At 41.9% G+C, this 18,679-nt stretch overlaps 1 protein-coding gene across 5 annotated transcripts in view; it reads left to right on the top strand.

Moving 5' to 3' along the window:
* The first annotated feature begins 4,530 nt into the window (after positions 1-4,530).
* Positions 4,531-18,679, top strand: part of NETO2 (neuropilin and tolloid like 2) — a 34,629-nt gene continuing 20,480 nt past the window's right edge. For 2 of the 5 annotated variants that reach the window (XM_040615535.1, XM_040615533.1), the window contains exons 1-2: positions 4,534-5,060; positions 17,294-17,350. In XM_040615535.1, coding sequence (XP_040471469.1) covers positions 5,027-5,060; positions 17,294-17,350 — 91 coding nt within the window. In that variant the 5' untranslated portion in view covers positions 4,534-5,026. Of the gene's footprint in view, positions 5,061-17,293; positions 17,351-17,756; positions 17,926-18,679 lie in introns of all 5 variants that reach the window. The other 3 variants (XM_040615538.1, XM_040615537.1, XM_040615534.1) reach the window with 3 other exon arrangements.

The raw sequence follows: 18,679 nt of genomic DNA, 5'->3' as shown, positions 1-18,679 counted from the left end.
TATAAAAATACTGTTGACATGCCAACTGCCAGATGGCTGTTGAAATACCATCTTTCTTTGTTCTCATTTTCCATAAGAAGCTTTAAGACTGAATCTTTGTAACAGCTTGATTGTTAAAGCACTATAATCCCCGCCCCCCCCAAAAAAAAACCACCCAACTTTGCTGCAGATGAGTAGGCATATTCTATATAATACGATACTCCTCCTATGATAAGGCCATCTTTCTTAACAGACAGCTGTATTAAAAACATTTGCTACAGTTAATTGAAAAGTCACCACTATAAATGTACCAAGTCAGTTCAGGACTTCCGTAACTACTTTCAAATAAATGACACCTAAATAGAACAGAAGGTAAGCTATAAGTTTACGCTATGTTATAATCATCAGAGCTCAGTTTTGTTGAAACAATGTAAAAGCGTTAACCATGCCAGTTTTGAAGGTATTAATAACCAAAAGAATTAATTTTAAAAATCCAGAAAATAAAATTATGCTTAAAATAATCTCAGACTTTGCAAATGAAGAGTACTAATTCTAAAGGGATGGACAAATTTTTGATCAAAGACTGAAAAATATATTAAAAAATCAAGAGCAATAGAGATGTTAAATCTGAAATATTGCTAAGCTGGTCAGTACCCCTATTATCCATTCTCTCTCTCTCTCCCCACCCAGTCATTTTGGCAACAGGATCATTTGGTTGGGGCACTAATAATTAAGTCCTCAGCTGACACTTTGAAAATAATCAGCCACACAGCACTATTTTTGTAATTAATTTCTGTCTTCTATAAAAAATGTGATCCCATCTATGAGACAATTGATAAAAATTGTATATGCTAACTTTGTTTTGAAATTCCTGAATTTCCTAACTTAAGCCAGAAGTTTGTAGGTATATTATAATATTCAGATCTAGTTATATTGCCTAGAAAATAGTGAAGTGCACAGTAAGCTTTCTGAAGACTATCCGTATTCTTCATAACTATTGAAAAGTTTGCAGTGTTCTTAACAGTAGTAAATAACAAAGCAAATTATGCGTATTTATGTATGATTACATATTATGTTACCACACTAAGAGGCACTTGTACTTGCTATCATTTTATAATTAGAAATTGCATATATTTAAGATTTATCAAATGCACCTAAATCCTACTGACAAACCAAGCACCCGAATGGTTTACAATGTAACTCCTAACTTCCTTTCATAATTGTTTACTGTTGACATCTGTATTTTTGCTACATCTTTTAGAAACAATATCCAGACAGCCTCAAATGTAGCAAAAAAACGCTGGTCTAAGGTTATTTGTGATGTACAATCTGCTACTCAAGAGCAGCAAAGTAAAATAAAAGTAGAGTAAAATAAAAAATCAGCAAACCAAAGGAAGTTTTAAGGTAGAACTGTTGGGAGGAGACAAAACCACTTCTAATAATGGAAATTTAAGTCTTTTATTGCAGCAGAGCACCTGTTGTAACTGTTCATGCAGCTATTTACCTACATCGGAATGAGCAGTCCCATTGCCTCCTGTGAACTCCTCCCATTCCAAAATAATCACGATGACTCAATAGAGCTGTAGAACAATACATAACTGGCTGTCCAAAAGCTGTCTTCAACTTTTCTTAACTCCCAAACTCAAGTGTAATTAACTTAAGCTTACTGCCGGTTTGACCCAGCGGCACAGCATTTTCTGCCCTGGAAACTAGCACTTTCCAGGCTCAGCAAAGGAGAAGTGAAAGTTTCTTCAGACCTGTCACTGCTTTACTCCAAAATATTTTAAAGCACCACCTCCCATAAGAACTTTAGCAAGACAAAGCAACAGAGATGCCCATGTGAGAAATTTCTCTGAAGGCAGCAGTAAATGGCAGAATATGCCCCGCATCTATGTGTTGATGCCACTACCTGCATCTCCCACACTGACAGCTTGACACAGCCCTGGGAAAAGAACAGGATGGAAATGCTGCTGCACCTCCCGAAGTGTATAATAGCTCTGTTCAGCCTCCTAATGGACAAACTAGGGTGTTTTCAGTTAAATTGGCTGTAGCAGATTGGGTCTTTGCAATTACTACTAACTTGTACTGAGCACATTACTAGGTTAGTCTCCTGTTTCTTTGGTGTGAGACAATTGACCACAAATAGTTTTCTTGAATGCAAATTCAGCTTAAGATCTGAGAATCAGGCTAGTTCTCTCATTTGTTATATCATCACAAGTAATAAAACTGAGCCAAATGTTGCCATCAGCTACACTGTGCATTAAAAAAAAAAAAACACAAACCTGTCTCCTAACAATCTGCACAACAGCATAGTCAGTTTTTAATTTTGTGCTTATGCACTTGCAGAGAGGATACAGAACTGTGGATGATGCACACATACGGTAGAAATTAGTAGGTTAGGTATATTCTTGAATTACTAGAGGAAACATTTTTGTTAGTAAAGAAAATAATCCGAAGGAGATCCACCTAATGAAGGGATTCTCTTTGTGTAGGAATTTTCACTGTAGAATTTAACATTTCATCATACCATGATAAATACATGGTTAAGAGGTAAACACAGAGAAATTGCTTTAACCACTGCTGGAATGCAGTAGCTATTTAACAATTCATGGGGAAACTACTCTTTGAGAGAGACTATATCATCTCTATTTGAAATTGAAAGGACAATTCAAGTAAGCGGAATAATATAATTACGTAACTTGGGATTTTGCCAGAGCATCAAGCATAATACTTCATCAAGCTTCTTACAGCACTGAGATGGATCTTTAATACCCAGAAAAGCTCAGGACCTTTACTACAGGGTCTCGCCGGATCCGCCCAGCACCCGTGGCTGAGCAGAGCCCTGCAGGAGCGCTCGGAGGGAGACGTGCCACCCCCTCGCGCCCCTGCCGAGCCCTGCTCTGGCTTCCTCCAGCTGCTCTTCGGTCCCCTCCCTTGCTTCATTCGCCGTGATTGACAATCATGTTGGCTTGAAGAGCCTGAAATATTTAACTGATAATCTGAAGCAAGAGAATGACCTTTTGTAACAGGATATGCTGACCTTTGAACATCGCAGAAAGAATTTAACACTCAAACACATAGCACCAAACCACATGGAAATGAGAGCTTCATCTCTCACGGTCACGTTCGAGACTGTAGTGAGTGGCCCTACTCCTTGAGCAGACGGAACTGCAAGTTGCAATTTCGCAACTAATTTATAGTTTGCAGAATCTATTTTGTCTGTCGGCTGGGCTCCAAATCGCTTCCATAAAGTTTCTGAGCTCGGACAGCGGAGCTCCGCGTGGGGTTCCTGCAGGTTCAGAACTTGCATCATTGTACACGACCGCGATGGGGAGAAGACCTGAGTTAAGTGGCGAACGTGACCTCCTGCGTCCTGCGAGAGGGGCTGGAGCCCGCTCTCCGGCACGGGAGACCCATGGCCGCGGCGCCCGGCACCGCAGCCCCCGCGGGGACCGGGCCGAGAGGGCTCGGACCGCTCCTGCCCGCCGCGCAAGGCTTTGCAGCGTGCTCCGCACACAGATCGAAACATCTTGGTTCAGTACTTCGGCGTTCTCAGTAAAAGCTCTCAGCCTAGCCTAATGGGCGATTCTAGGGAAAATATATCCGATATGAAACGCCCTCAGATATGCTTCAACCCGTGTTGCCTACGGGAGATTTGAAAAAAAAATCTTCGATGGGCTTACATGTGTCGCTATGATTTTACACGTAGCCTACCGGTACGGCAACCGTTCGCGGCCATGCTCCCGGCTGTCCGGAACAGCAGCGGCTCTGGCCGCTACAGCCCCCCATCGCCCGCTCGGACGTGTCCGGGAGGACGCGGAGCCCCCGTGGTACCCCCGCTGCCCGGGAGCTCGCCCTCCCCGGCGGAAAGCCCCTCTCCCGGGGGTTACAGTCAGCCCTTCCCCCGACATCGCCACCTGCCCCCACCTCGGGCCCTTTTCCCTAAGTAACATCTCCCCTCAGAAGCTAACGCGATGTGATGGATAACCAGAGGGACGGCAGCCAGGGCAGGCAGCAGGCTAAGTGCGCCTTTTTATTAACTTCTTGTAAAGTAATAGCTCCATTTTAGCTGTCACTCTTGTCAGACAACAGCCGCACAATAGCGTGTGATGGGCTCTTCCCGGCGCCTCAGCTGCAGGCAGCACGCTGCAGCCAGGCAGGCAGCTGGGCACGCCGCACTGCTGGAGCCGCGCGGGCTCTCTGCCACCAGCGAGGGGGAGAAGGGGAGGAACAGAACACGAAGGGGAGGACCGGCTCCCTTGTGCCCCACCGGGACCCCAAACAAAGGCGGGCGGCCGCGGCTCAGGCTCACCGAGCCACCGTGTCCGGGAGCGGGGCTGCACGGCTGACCCGCTCCGCCGCGGTCGCTGCGGACGCGCTCCCGATGGCCAGCACTGCCGGGCTGCTCGGCGCAGAGGGGTAAATCCCTCAGACGGGCGGGGAGCATCGGGGCGTGGGGCGTGACGCACGGCGGGGGGGGCTCAACGGGGCCACTACAGGCTCCCTATAGGGACGGGGCGACAAGGGCTGCTGCCCCGCCGCTACGGCGGCAGCCGCCACCCCCTCTCGGTGCCCGGCCGGGCGGGAGGAGCACAGCGGCCCCGCCGGCTGCGGCTGTGGCTGCTTGCGGGGCTCCGTGGGGGGCGGGCACATGCGTACAAGCGGCTCATCCAGGCAAACACCCCTCACATCTTAAATGAGCTTCATTTACCGGCAGCCGCTTCAGTCGCTGCCGGGCTGCGCTCGGACCGCCTTACGGACAGCGCCCCCGCCCCCCGCCCCCCGGGGCAGGCCAGCCCCGACGGAGCCCGCCGCGCCGCGCGCTAGATGGGACTGAGCGTGGCGGAGGCTCCGGGCTCGGGCGGCGGAGGCTGAGCGCGCCCCGCGCGGGGGCGCCGGGCATGGCCGCGGGCGGGCGGGGGCCGGCCGAGCCGTAGCCGCGGGCCACAGCGCCCTCGCGGGATGCCGCCGCCGCGCCCGGCCGCGGCCATGGAGCGCCGGTGATCGCTGCCGCCGCGGAGTGGCCGCCGCGGCCCGCCGGGAGACAATGGCCCTGCACAAACTCTGCTCGGTGCTGGAAGGTAAGAGCCGCGGGCGGCACGGCGCCCTCCGCGGGAGAAGCTGCCCGCGCCCCACTGGAGCGGAGACCGCGGCACCCCCGGCGGCGCCCGCCCCTTCGGCTGCCCCCTGCGGCCCCCCGCTCTGCCTCGGCCGCCTCCTACCGCCGGCGGAAACTTTGGTGCGAGGGGCAGGGGGGCCGCGCAGAGGGCGGCCGCCCCGCCGCTGCCGGGGCTGCTCCTGCCGGGTGGCCGCCGGCGCCCCGCGCAGCCCCGCCGCACCGCTTCCCAGCTGGGCAGCCGGCGGCCCCCGGCCCCGCTCTGCCCCACGCGAAACGGGCGCCGCGGCGGCTCGGGGCTGCGGCCGGGCGCTGCCGGGAGCCCAGCGCGGGGCCGCGGGGGCCAGGAGCCCGCAGCCACCCCGGACTGCCCCCGGCCCCGCTGGGCGCGGGCGGGCGGGCGGAGCACCTCTGTTTGGCTGGGGGGGGCGGGAGGGGTCCCGGCCCACAGAAGCGTGGGTCGCGGCGGCAGCCACCCTGCCCCGGTGCCTCGTATATTCCCGAGACGCACCGAGACCTCTACGCTCCCGTCTTATCGCAGTACAAATACTCTTTCCGCTTTTGGAACTCTCCTAACGAGCTGCCCAACCGCGATCACGTTGTGGTACTTGTTGTCGGGAGCAAAATCTGTTTTAGGCAAGGTTTTTACAACATCAGTCACCGGAGTCACCAGGTACTACCTGGCCGGCATTTACCTGTGTCTCTCTTCCTCTTGAGGCTTTTAAATCTTGTTTCTAACTTCTTTAGGTTCAGAGGTAGACAACTGAGGAAGGCTCCTCCTCATCCTAGCATTTCTTTGTCTGTGGTATTATTTATACAGCTCGACAACGGGCGAGGGTTTTGTTAGAAAATAAAGCTAAATATGGCAGTTAACCTTGTGCCTCAAGAGATTATTGCTAGCATTCTATATCTCCTTTAGCAATAGCAGACTTGAACCATCAGTGATTATTTTTTAATGGTTATTATTATTAAAGTATTCTGTTAGGAAATTTTGGAATGTCTGCTTGCATGATTGAAGCCAACAAGGCATTACTGCAGAGTGGAGAACTCTTTCTGATACGCACTGATGTCCTCCCACGGTATGAAAGTTGTAAAGAAGTCTGTTTTACAAATACACAATTTTACCATGACCCATAAAAATCCCAAGTTCCTGACCTGAAGGACCGAGGTCTTGAGGGTTTAAATAAATATTTATCATTTATTGGTATAACATTGAGAGACAGAAGATGCTTGCCCTCGATAACTCTCTGTCTCCCTATATAGGTGTTAACCATCCACTCAGTTTAGATAACATCGGGATGGATATAAGGCTTACATGGAAGAGAAAAGGCATTTATATTTTTTTTTCCTACTTCCTCTTTAGGTAACATAGTTAAATACCATAAGCCAACCATAAAATACAACTGACTTTTCTACTTCTTAATTACTTGCCATATATGCAGATTTAATTATGTTTCAGAAATATGTGATTGCTGCAAATTTGGCTGTACAGATTTTCTCCTGAGCAGACCTCATGCCAGTCTTCTATAATCACACTAGCATCCAGGTAAAAAGTCCCTCTACAGGAAGTTTTTTGTATTATTCATAATCTATAAATTACACAAAGCCATTAGTCAATAAGCTGTTAGTATTTTAAATGCATCACTTGCCATGACTACAGAAACAACCTATCATTACTTAGCATCGTACACTCCCTTTTATCTCTTCTTCACTAGAAGTCTTCATGTAGTCCAATTATTACATCTAATCAGAAAGAAAAAAATATTCCTATAAATAGACACATAGATTTAATCCCAAAAGGAAACTGTTAGGAATAACATTTAAAGTAAGCTTCCATATTTTACAAGTTACATCTTAAATTCTGCATGGAAGCTTTACCTACAGTGGCAGTAATTTTTCTTTTTTTTTTTTTTTTTTCCCTCCATACAAATAGCTTTGTCTGCTGAACTGGGAGAATGCTGCTAAACCACATATAAAGTACCACAAAGCTCAGTATATTGTGAAAAGTCACGTAGCTTTTAACAATACTTAGACACAGTTTAATCTTATGTTCTTAACAGGGAATGCATATATACATTTCTGTCATCCACAAAGGATATATTTTTTTTTTGGCTGTATACCTCAGGGCAGAAGAGAGTCCATAATACTCACTTTGTGGCAATTCAGATTTCTTCTATTACACTTGTTCAGAACTAGTCTTATGTTCTTCCTCAGCTATATCAATAATAAGGGGTGATTTAAATGAACATCTTTATATAATTCTTATTGCCTCTGTCCGTAGTGTTCAGCAAAATTTTTTGAAGTCTCACCCTGAATCCCATCATCTTACACTGGTTATTTGCTCTTATTCAGATCTCCCAGCCATTAGGGCTGGCTGGAAGCGGTGGTGAACCACAACAGCACTGAGGTTCCAATAGCTGCAGGTTTCGCTGAAGTGGAGCCCAGCCAATGCCCACCTGCTTTCTCAGTGGTGTATGTAGCGTGATGGAGGCCAAGGTGCTTTCTGCATCTTGGTTGCAGAAAAGACAAAGCCTTTTCCTCCTGTCTTCCGTTCTCAATGAGACTTTAAGCACACTAGAATCATTCTTTAATCCTAGCACAGCCAGCAAAATGCAACTGCTCTACAACAATAAACTATTATAACGCTCTGCTTTTGTAAGGGAGAAAAGCAGCTGCTTTCTTTATAAAGCCATGTTCCTGTTAATGTTTTGGAAGGAAATATGTCTATTTTTAATTTCCTCATATCTGCTATTCCCCCAAAAGGTGCTTGCTACGAGCTTGTTCCTATTCTTCAAATACGCTACCTCTTTCATTTCCGTATGCTATTATTTGGTTAAAAGAACCCACAAAGCCTAAGTTAAATCCTAACCGCACTGTAGTTTTGGACTGTTTCAGTTATTATATTGGATTAACTTAGAAAGCCAAAAGGAGAATTCTCTAGTTTCTGTCCTGATAATTCAACAAGCAGGCAGGGCCAGAACAAATTACTGCTACTTCGGGAAAGTCAACATTCCCAGCCTTCCAATGAGCTACAGAATTATTTCCAACTCTGGCAGGTTGCAAGAATGTGGACTACTATGATTAACTTCCTGCCATTCTGCTCAGCCCCCTCATTTGCATTTTGGCATGATTTTAACAGCTAATTTCTCACAAACAAGTAGTGTTAGGAAGTAACACTTCCTTCCACACAAAAGCTAGGAATTAACAGCCTCCTGTTTCCAAAACCAAAAGGTGTAGCAATGGCCTAAAAAGCTAACAACAAGCAGAGAAAAAAGGTAATTCAAAAAATCTGTTAATGATTTCATGATTTGTCCACTGAAACAAGAAGCAAAGTACTGGCTGCAGTGGTCCCAGTGAAGGCAGTATCAAGTGTGAGTCAGAATTTCATTTTTTGGCTTAAAAACACCGTCTACTTGCAACTTCGCTGCTGCACTGAAAAAAAAGCTAAGCAGCAGACAGCTTGCACCACTAAGCAGTTAGTAGAAGTAACTCTAGTAACTGTAGAATAGGATTCAAAAAGCTGCTGTGTTATAAACAAGAAAAAAAATACATTTGGTGGAATGTATTATGCCTTGCTATTAATACGTATCCAAATTTCATACCCAAAATGCACCAACCCCAGAGTAGTAGAACTTCAAAAACATTAACTCCCTACTTTTCCTAAGACATAGTTGACAATGGCTGCTAAAATTTTTACAGAACAAATTGGTTATAATTACACTGATATTAATAGAAGAGTTCAGTGTATAAATCATGTAGGTATATAGTTGTAGCTGGCATGCAGAATAACACAGGACTGAAGCTAAAGCAGCTACTGAATTATGTATCCCTGTCTAATGAAAAAGCTAAGATTTTTCAGCACTTTCCCTGAGGTTTAATTCACAGAGAGATTAGGCATAAAGATTACTCCCAAAATGAAACTTTATAAGCTATTCATCATTTATGAACCTGTCAGAAATTCACAATATAATTCATTGCAGGAGTGGTGAAGAGAGCTGATAAACAGCTGCAATTATACCAGAAATTGCATGTACTCTTGTACATGTTGTTTACATATAAAACAGTTTACACATGTAGTGATGGACATGCTTTTGTGGACTGAAGGAAAATCTTAATTACAGTGTCTTGGATACAATTGGGGGTTCTAGTACTGCAAACAAGCTTGCTGCTTTTCTGCCCTATATACTCCAATTCAGTTTTTAATTAACGAAGCACTTACAGTCTTGGACAACTTAAACAGCTTGCTACCTTTAAATAGCTTGCTACTTCTATTGATACGTGACCGACAACTGCCACCTCAAATACTGCAAGTGATTGGGGTGGGGGAGTGTATATTTTTCAACAAAGAATCAGCAGGTAACATTTCATGAAAAAAATCCACATTTCTTTTAGCTTATCTTTGTGCTTTACTCCATTTTCTGTTATTACAAAGCTGGCCCACTATGCAGCAGGAAAGGACTGCCAATATGTTAACAGTACCTTTCACAAAACCGCCTTCTTTACCATACAATGAAATCCATGAACACAGAGAAGTTTCTTTTTAAGGAACTGAAAGTGAGGAGCTAGAAAAAAATACTAATTTATACTCTGTACACAAATTGTTGTCAGACGTGATAGAAGACAGCAGAACTTCTGATATTAATTCCGTAATAGACAATTCTGAAGACATTTCTACTGAAAAATACACTGTATCGATAATAAATACCAAAAGATGAAAAAGTTTGGTTCAATTTGATCTATTTTTAAGTCAAAAGTATCCCTATCTAAGTGTTCTAGGAATAAGTGATCTCTGTATTCATAATTGTCATATACAGTAGGTTCAGTTCTGTCAACTACAGGGAAACCATCTGAACTTTAAGTCAGTGTATATATTTTAACAAGGTTTTTGAAACCCCTCATCAACGTGGTTTGCACATGCAGCCTTCTCTTCAGTCTCTTGCTGCACACAGCTTGGAGATGAAAAAAGATCTTCCCTATAAAAAGGAAAGCTTCTATTTTAAAAATGAAAGATATCATTCTTCCGGCAGAAGTTTTGCTGGCAGACATGCCCAGGAATGGATTATAAGTAGCAGGATGTGGAGCAACTGGTAAAATGAAGCAGCCCACAGCTGCTTATACATTTCTGATGGAGGAAGGGATCAGAAACGTTAAATGTTTTGAGCAGACCTGGAGGGGACTCTGTCACAGATCCATCCAAGCATGAATTGTTCTGCAGATGATTTTGATCAAAAGGACGTGGGAGAACTGCATTTGCTTCCTGAATCAGTTAACCTGGTTTCTCCATAGAGATACAGACTCCCAATTTGTTTCTTTGGCAATCTCTAAGAGAGGAATCCCTACTGGAAACAGCTGGAGTGAGATGAAACTGTTCTATCTGAGAATAGACTTGCGTGCATTCAGATATCCTGCTGGCATGCTAATGGCTAACAAGATTTGGATCTTAGAAAGGCGCTAGAGTCACTGTTAATAGATGATGAAGCCCACTTCTGCTATCAAGCTTTTGTGAGGAGAATTAAAAACAGGTTGGCAGCTCCACTAGCATGCTCTGGGTAAGGCTTACAAACAGCTAAAATACATCTTGCCTGATGCACACCTTCATCTCTGTTACTTGGTCCCTTGGCAATCCTGCAGTATATTCCAGTATGAGGAATCACCAGGGCTGTTAATAGGCTGTTACAGGGAGCCACCTTAACTGCTCTTTGATACTCATTTTTCCAATCTGCAGATGTCCTGTTGAGACTACAAGAAATTAGGGAATATATTCAGACTACGAACTGTAAGAGCATGTGGGATTCAAAACCTGCTTGTGTTTTCATCCTCAGCAATAGAATTGTTTGCCTAAAAAAGCAGCAACAGATGCAACCCAGTATTCCTTTTATCAATTAGCAAATGTCACCAAATGCTAGGAAGAGAGAGAAAAATCTCATTCCCTGGAATTTACAGTTTGTGTTTCTGAGCTAAAAATCAGAAATGCACTTAATTAAATAATTAAAGTGCCTGGATACTTTACCGTGCATGTCTAATTGTCTGTCTAAAGTTCTTTATGAGAAGACTGGTCAATCACTTTGAATTTGTGCAGCCTCTAACATCACAGACCCTACGCTTGATCAGAGTCCTTAAAAGCAACCAAAGCCTGTATAAGTAATTTATGTTGTACATATAATCTTGGCCAGAGAATAAGATACGACATCACAAATGTCCCCACCACATTAACAGCTAATATTAATGTTTAGATGTACATGGGAGAAAAAATGCATGTAAAAGCTGGGGTACTGTGACTAGCAGTTACTGAAAGTAACAATTTTAGCACACGGGGCAAATTAGGACCTAGGTTTAAGAATAGTACACAGAAAAGGATTCATTCCCATAAGGCAAAACATAGTATATAATTAAGATCAAGCATTTGTTACTCTAGGCTGTAGCTGCCAGAAAGAAGCAGGCATCCTGGCAAGATTTTGTAACATGCATGACCTGTGTGTTGCCAATTAGTGTCTGTTTGGACTATATGTGTACAAGGTGCTGCCTAATCCAGGGAGTACAGCACGAAGATAAAACAGTGAATCCTGCCTGAAGCAATGTCTGTCATCTTTATCCCTAGGATTCTGACTACCGCTATAGTAAGAACATGTAATACTCTAAATGATTAAGTCTTTATTTTAAAAATTGGTGGAATTTTTCACTCAGTTTCTCAGCTGTGCATGACTGCTCCCCAGTTTGATATTCAGCTTGCCCTGCATGCATAGATCCCCCACTGTCATCACTGAAGACAGACACTGCTCTCAGAGCCACACAGCAAATCTAGTCTGTTTTCTCTATATGCGAAGATTCCTAGAGCGTGTAGAAAAAGCAGAGGAAAGACATACCATAGGGAGCTTAGAGCAGTACTGTATCCCATGAAATCTGAAGTATGCATCTTGCCAGAAAGCACAAGCATATGTCAGATTTGCAGCCTTAAGCACTTGTTTTTCTAAGCAACACAGTGATTTCTCAATATTGGGTTGTGCACCTGTTTACTGTAAAACTAACTATTATTCTCATCTTTAAAAAGAAATAGGAGCCATTCATTTGTGAATCTCTGTATTTCAATACAAAAATTTACAATTTTTTTTTTGCAGCTTAGATCAATTTTAGAGAATTTTATGAAATGTCAGCTAAGAAAATCTTGACTCCTGCAAACAATGCATAGTTTATTACACCAGTTCAGAGGATTCTTTTACATTATTCCATAAGCCTATTTCAACAACAGAATAGTAAAAAGAATTTGCAAGCTATGGTTACTGTTTTTACTCTTAAAAATTTATACAGCTGTCTGCAGGCTATGTGGTCTAAAATATTTCATGCAAAGAAGTGAAAATGAAAAATCGATTCTTTCAAAAACAGAGACAGAAACTTGCTACTTTTTCTTTATTTCTGCTTAATGTTCACATAGGTAAAAACTATAAGAGCTTTAAATGGTAGTACGAAAGTATGCACCATAATTCATGGAATAAAAGTCTGAGCAAATAGCAGATTCATGAATAAAATAAGCCCCTCTTAATCTGCCTGCCTCAGTGGCTGTGCTGCTGTTGGCTTAATGATAGCCTCTTCTACAGTGTACATATGAAATAAAAGCTCAATTTAAGTTGCAGAAGCACTAACCTCTGTTATGTTTACCAACTAAATATCTCTAAGTTTATAATGTCAGCCTCCCATATTTCAGTGTCCTCTAGTAGAATTTTCACCACACTGCTCCATTAAAAACAAAACAAACACACCCTTCTGCCTCTTTGATATTCAATGTAGTCATGCAATCCTGCACTGTTTGTGCTGTTGGTTACATTAGCAAACAATGTTCAAGTGGCATTTTTAGATACTTACTACCTCTGCTTCCTGCACCATAATGAAATATGGAGCTAAGTCTAGAGTTATCTTTCATGCACACTGAAGGACTGTTGTATCACAGTGATATGTGGTAGACTTTAAAAGAAGAAAAAAGAGGGAGCAGAGGAATACTGCGTCCCATTGCAAGTTCACTGCAAGTAATTATTTGAATTTCAGTTTATTAGAAATAACAAGATCATTCTTCATGCTTCTGGAAGTGCTACAAGACTTTTAGTAAAAGTAGTTCAGTATCTCGTGTCTGTTCTAGCTGCTCTGTGTCCCCACATGCAGTACAAGGACACTGGTTCAGCAATAGCTCTCCACTATCCTACAGCATCTCTCTTCCCTAGACATCTTCCTTCCTTCTTACTGACTTGCATGGTCCATACTAGTCTTTGAGATTCAAAAATATCTTTCCAGGAAGAGGTATGGATTTAGGACACCAAGTGATTTCTTTGTTGTTTTTAAAATGCATACAAAAATGGGTTAATGGAATCAGTCTAAAAGGTCTAAAAATATCCTGACTGATTTTTTTTCCTTCTTTCTTTTCCTTTCATCCTGAACATTGATGGGCCTTGTTTTCAGGCAAAAAACTCGTTTGCTATCCCACGTTATACTGTGTCATGTAAATGCACGCAGTTTAAGGCAATACTACCTGAGGCATCCCTGCACAGTACTCTTAGGAAGAAAAGATGTAAGTCCTCTCTCCACCTTTTTGCTAGCAATGCCACAGAGCTAAGGACAGCACACATACAGAGCATTAGTCAGAGACACCTCTTTTCTTTATCATGCTATCACCTGGAATAAAAGTAATGGCAAAGGAAGGCCTTTAAACATTTGCTGTGTGGGCTGAGAGTATGAAACAGATAGGCTTTGCCAGGGAAAGGCAAGAGATGGAAGAGATTAAAAATGAAGAAGATGAAAAAGGTGGGGAACAAAGGTGGCCCATACTTACTGTATCCACTCACCCATATAACATGACAAAAGGGAGACAGTAAGACAAATGCTCAGCCCATTTATCTTCTGTAATTGCCTGCATATCCATGCTGTTCTACAGGAAATATGCACTGTTCTTTTGCACTTACACACGCATACACAGCTCTGGACTATTTATAGAAGTGGCACAGGCTTTAGTGAAAGCCAGTCAGATTTTCTCAAGTCCTATTAGGAGGCTTGTTTCGGTATCCGCATTATTTCAAGAAGGGAAACACTGGTTAGTGTAACTGAACATCTATTCTTATGTTGTCTCTATCTGTACAAGAGAGCACAACTGCTGAAATAAACATAGATGCTTACTGATATTTTAAAACTGAAAAATTAAAAAAAAAGGTATATTGTAACGGTGTTACCAGTAGTAGACAGCTGTACTAAAAAAAAAAAAAAACAACCAAACTCAGCAAACCTCCCAGATATTTCACTGTTACTTGAAAGTGACTATATGCATTAATTTTGATAGCCTTGAAGATATTTATTTTACTCATATTTCTGTTTGTTTGCTTTAAGAAAAAATGACAAAACTCATTTCACATTTTAAGAAAGCAGCACAAGTTACAAAGAGATTGCTATCTCCTTCCAAAATAGAGGGTGGGCATAGCACATCTTTACAAAAGGTTAATTCAACAGGAGGACATACAGGCACATAATTTACATAGGATTGTGGAAACTGTGTTTACTTTAATAATAAAAAGCCAACTTTGGAGTGTTTCTCCAAAACCAGTGTAGAAAAAGCCAAAGAAAATACATAGAGAACTTTATAACTACTATCAAGATTGTCTGTTAGGGACAAATGATCTCAGTAGTACAAATGCATTATACGTTCATGCGCTTAAACTCAGAAATCTTTGAGTGCACAGTTTAAGCACAGAAGCCACAAAAATGAACTGCAAATCATTTTGAAATAGTAGCATCTATATGAGAAAAACTAAAACCTAAAAATATCTGAAAACTGTCAATAAAGACAGGATATTTTATTTGCTTTAAAGACTGGTGAACATCCATAACTGGAAAACCAGTAAGGGTACTAGATACTTTCTTCTGAAGGATGCATTTTCAATGTAGGGTGTCAGCAATGATTAACGATTGATACTTTGTATTGGGATAATGACAGTCAGGAAGTATATTTTTCAGTATATTAATACTGATGAAAATGCAGAATTATTGTTAAGATGGAAGTTGCGAAACTACCAAAGTCTTAACCTACCACCTCATAATCCATCCCTGAGAATCAAATAAGCTTCTAGGAACAAAACATCTTGTTTGCAAGACCCATATGGTATTTTAGAATACCCACAGTTGTGAACTTGACTTACAAGGGGAAAAGTGAGGTTGTTGGTGAGGAAAGTCTCATAATGATATACAGTTTTTAATATGGGTAGAGAGAAGAAAGGGCAGCAGAAACATGCATAATAAACCACAAATGCTAGGTGGACACTTTCAGGGGCAGACTTTGATTCCTTTTGTCTTTCCCCAAGATAATGTATCTATGCCAACATTACAGTAGCATCTAGATAAGTTCAGTCAAGATCACTGTAGTTCACAGTCAGTGCATGCTCACTGTGGAACTCTCTAAAGGGCTGAAAGTCTAACAGCAACACAGGGAAAATCACAGATAGAGGAAATGCTGCTTCAGCACAAGCCGCTAAAATGCCTGAGCAATGAGACAGGAAAAGTGAGAAAATAAAATTAACTTCTTGAATGTGACAATAAAATTCATGTTGAAATCTTTTTTTCCCTGCAGTGGTAAGGCCATGCCTGTCTGACTTAGTATTAACAAGTAGATTAAGAACATGGGAAAGGCCATACCACGTCAAATCAAAGGTCCATTGAACCTGGTATCTTCTTTCACAGATATAAAAGGAGAAAGAGCATAAAAGTAGAGCAAATTATATTTGCCCCAAATACCATCCCAGACTTTCAACAACTTATGGCTTAAGGGGTTTCTGAAACAATTTTCTATTTCAAGGATGCGTTATGAAGTATGTGCACTAGAAAAATAATAATCTTTGTTTACTTTGAACATGCTACCTGCTAGCTTTGTCTGATATCTCCTGGTTCCTGTACAGGAAAAGACAACAAGTAGTTACTCTCTATTCACCATGTGAATGACATTTGGCAATGTTATACCTTGTGTCTTGTCCCCCCTCAGGCAGCTGCTGTCCAGGGCAAAGAGTCCTAGCTTACTTAGCTAGTTCTCAAAGGTATGTGTCCAGATTTGTAGAGGTACTCAAGATGGAAGCAAATGAAGGATTTGAAGAGTAACATGATTATATACTCTTTCATTCTCTTTTCCCTTCCTGGTAATCCCTAACAATCTGAGGAGACAAAGCATTTTATGAAAATCTGGACATTAAGACTGCTTTAAAACTATTGATGAATAGTGGAATATGTGCTGTTCAGACTGACACTTCGAAAATGTAAATGTAAGGAAAAGGCCAAAAGCAAAACATCTAGACAGCTTCATTTTAGGGAAGGAGGAAGGGAGGGAGGAAGGAAGGGAAGGGAAGAATGAAGGGAAGGAAAGGGAGGAAGGAAGGCAGGAGGGAGAAGCGTGTTGGAGGAAAGAGGATAGCAGAATCTTTAACAGGTTCAATATTCAGTCAGATCAGGTCTGGAAAACAGCAGCATATACCAACACCTGAGACTAACACAAAACTCCAGCAAACCAGAGTGCTTGCAGCAGTGCATGTCCTAACAGTGTCCACATCCTAGCTGTTGTCACTGCTCGAAGTCTCTCCCCATTGTTAGAACTTGTATCTGCCTGTTTTCTACTGCCACATCGTTCGCAGAACTCCGTGGTATTGTGGCAGCATCACAACAACCAGTCTTGCAAGAACTGTTCTATAGTACTCCTGAAATCCATGTAGGGATAAGACCACACAGTGTCTCCTGAGTTCCTGATTAATTTCTTGGAAGCTGGAGAAGTCTTTTGTACACATTATGTAAGTGGAGGTTTAGGATAAATAGGGTTAGATATAGCACTGAAACATCTTGTTTCAGGATATAAAAGTTATATAGAAGATAGATACCATGTAACTTTATAAAATGCTTGCAAATTAGTAGATACTCTAGAATACATTCTTGAAGTCCCCTCAAACAGTAAATAGCTATTCTCATATACGCTCTCTTAAAGAACCCAGAAGAAGAGCGGACAGTGCACTTAGGCTGCACTGGTTTCCTAAAGTTGAAATTTTAAGAACGTTCATAATTAATTATGTAATTCTGTATGTTCTGGGTTGTTTTGGTTAGTGATTCTAGGATTTGCATGAATCAGAACTGCAGAAAATGGTCTATAATTTTTATGAATTACTGATGTTTCTCCTGTCCGATTTCTCTCATCAGTGTTGCTAGTAACAATCCTTGTAGTGGAAGGGATTGCCGTTGCACAGAAGACACAAGGTACAATTTTGGTTTGATCATTTTCTTTTAAAAAAATTAACAGTTTTATAATTTTTAAAAAAGCAATATAAATGAAAAAAAGTGTTTGTGTTCAGGTATTAATAGCTCTTGAATCACCAGTATGAATTCCAGGATTTTCCATTTCCCTGTTTACTGCATTTTTTTCCAGTTGAACAAAGCCATCCAGTGACAAAGAACATGGAAGTTCACTTACCCAGTTAATATTCCATGGCTTCAGACCTTACAGGTGGGGGGTGGGGGGGTGGGGAAGGAAATTCATGTTTTCTGTACCTGACAACAAGCTTTTCAAATAGTCCACCCACAAACATCTTTAAGGCTGCTGAGTGGGGAAGGCATCAGTTTCACAAACCTTATTTTCTCATATGTGGGATTAACCTACACTTAGGAGAGAAGAATTCCTTGAACTGACACCTACAGAATTTTCTGGAACCATTTCTGCAGGAGAGACCAAGTTTTCACCCCCATAAATCAAAAAGCTGCCAAGATACCAGTGGAAGGTGATGAAATTACTGGAGGCAGCTAAGACCTGTATCAGTATGGACACCCTTTCGAAGGTCTGCAAAGAAAAACTACATAAATATAAATAGCATTATGAGAGCACCCTGTGACATTTAGGAAAAATCTAGCAGAAACCACATCTCTGGTATCTTGTTCTCTCTAGTTCTGCTGATACCAGGAGAAGAGCAAAGGTACTTAAGAAGAATGTGAGAGAGCTCATACTATTCCCAATTAATTTTCTCCTGGGATAAGGAAATGCAAACTAACAAAGGTGCTATGAATGGTCCAGCATGGTGCACTACCTTACTAAACTGCATAATCTCAGTCAAGGATCATATTTTCCCGTACTTCCAGAAGAAAAGTTTTGATCTTAAATGAGACCCTTAGGTACCAGTGCAATCTACCTATTGCTAGTAATTTTATTAACTACCATTGCTGTATTTAGTGTATTTACATATTATAATCCATTCTGTTATAAGCATTCTGTATTAAAAAAATTATTGTAAATAGTTATTCAACCTAAGGGCCATGTACTTCAGTATACTCTGGAATCAGAGGCAAAAATAGTAAAACCTAACAAATATTTTGGATTATATTTGCATAGGAATGGAGAAGTATTAAGCTGTAATATAATGCTGCTGTATTGGCAGCCACTCTCACTATCTGGCTTAGAAGAATATCAGAAAATCTAAATTGACGTGGGTAAAAAAAAAATATTCCCTCTCTTCCCTTCCCAAGGATTACTGGTCATACTTGATATTAAAAAACTGTGATCTCTTTAGGATATACCATATCACTAAATTAAACGTA

The sequence above is a fragment of the Falco naumanni genome, chromosome 15 (assembly GCF_017639655.2).
Source record: "Falco naumanni isolate bFalNau1 chromosome 15, bFalNau1.pat, whole genome shotgun sequence".
In the NCBI taxonomy this organism is placed as follows: Eukaryota; Metazoa; Chordata; class Aves; order Falconiformes; family Falconidae; genus Falco; species Falco naumanni.
The sequence above is the reverse complement of the archived record's forward strand: the minus strand, read 5'-3'. Positions and strand labels throughout refer to the sequence as shown.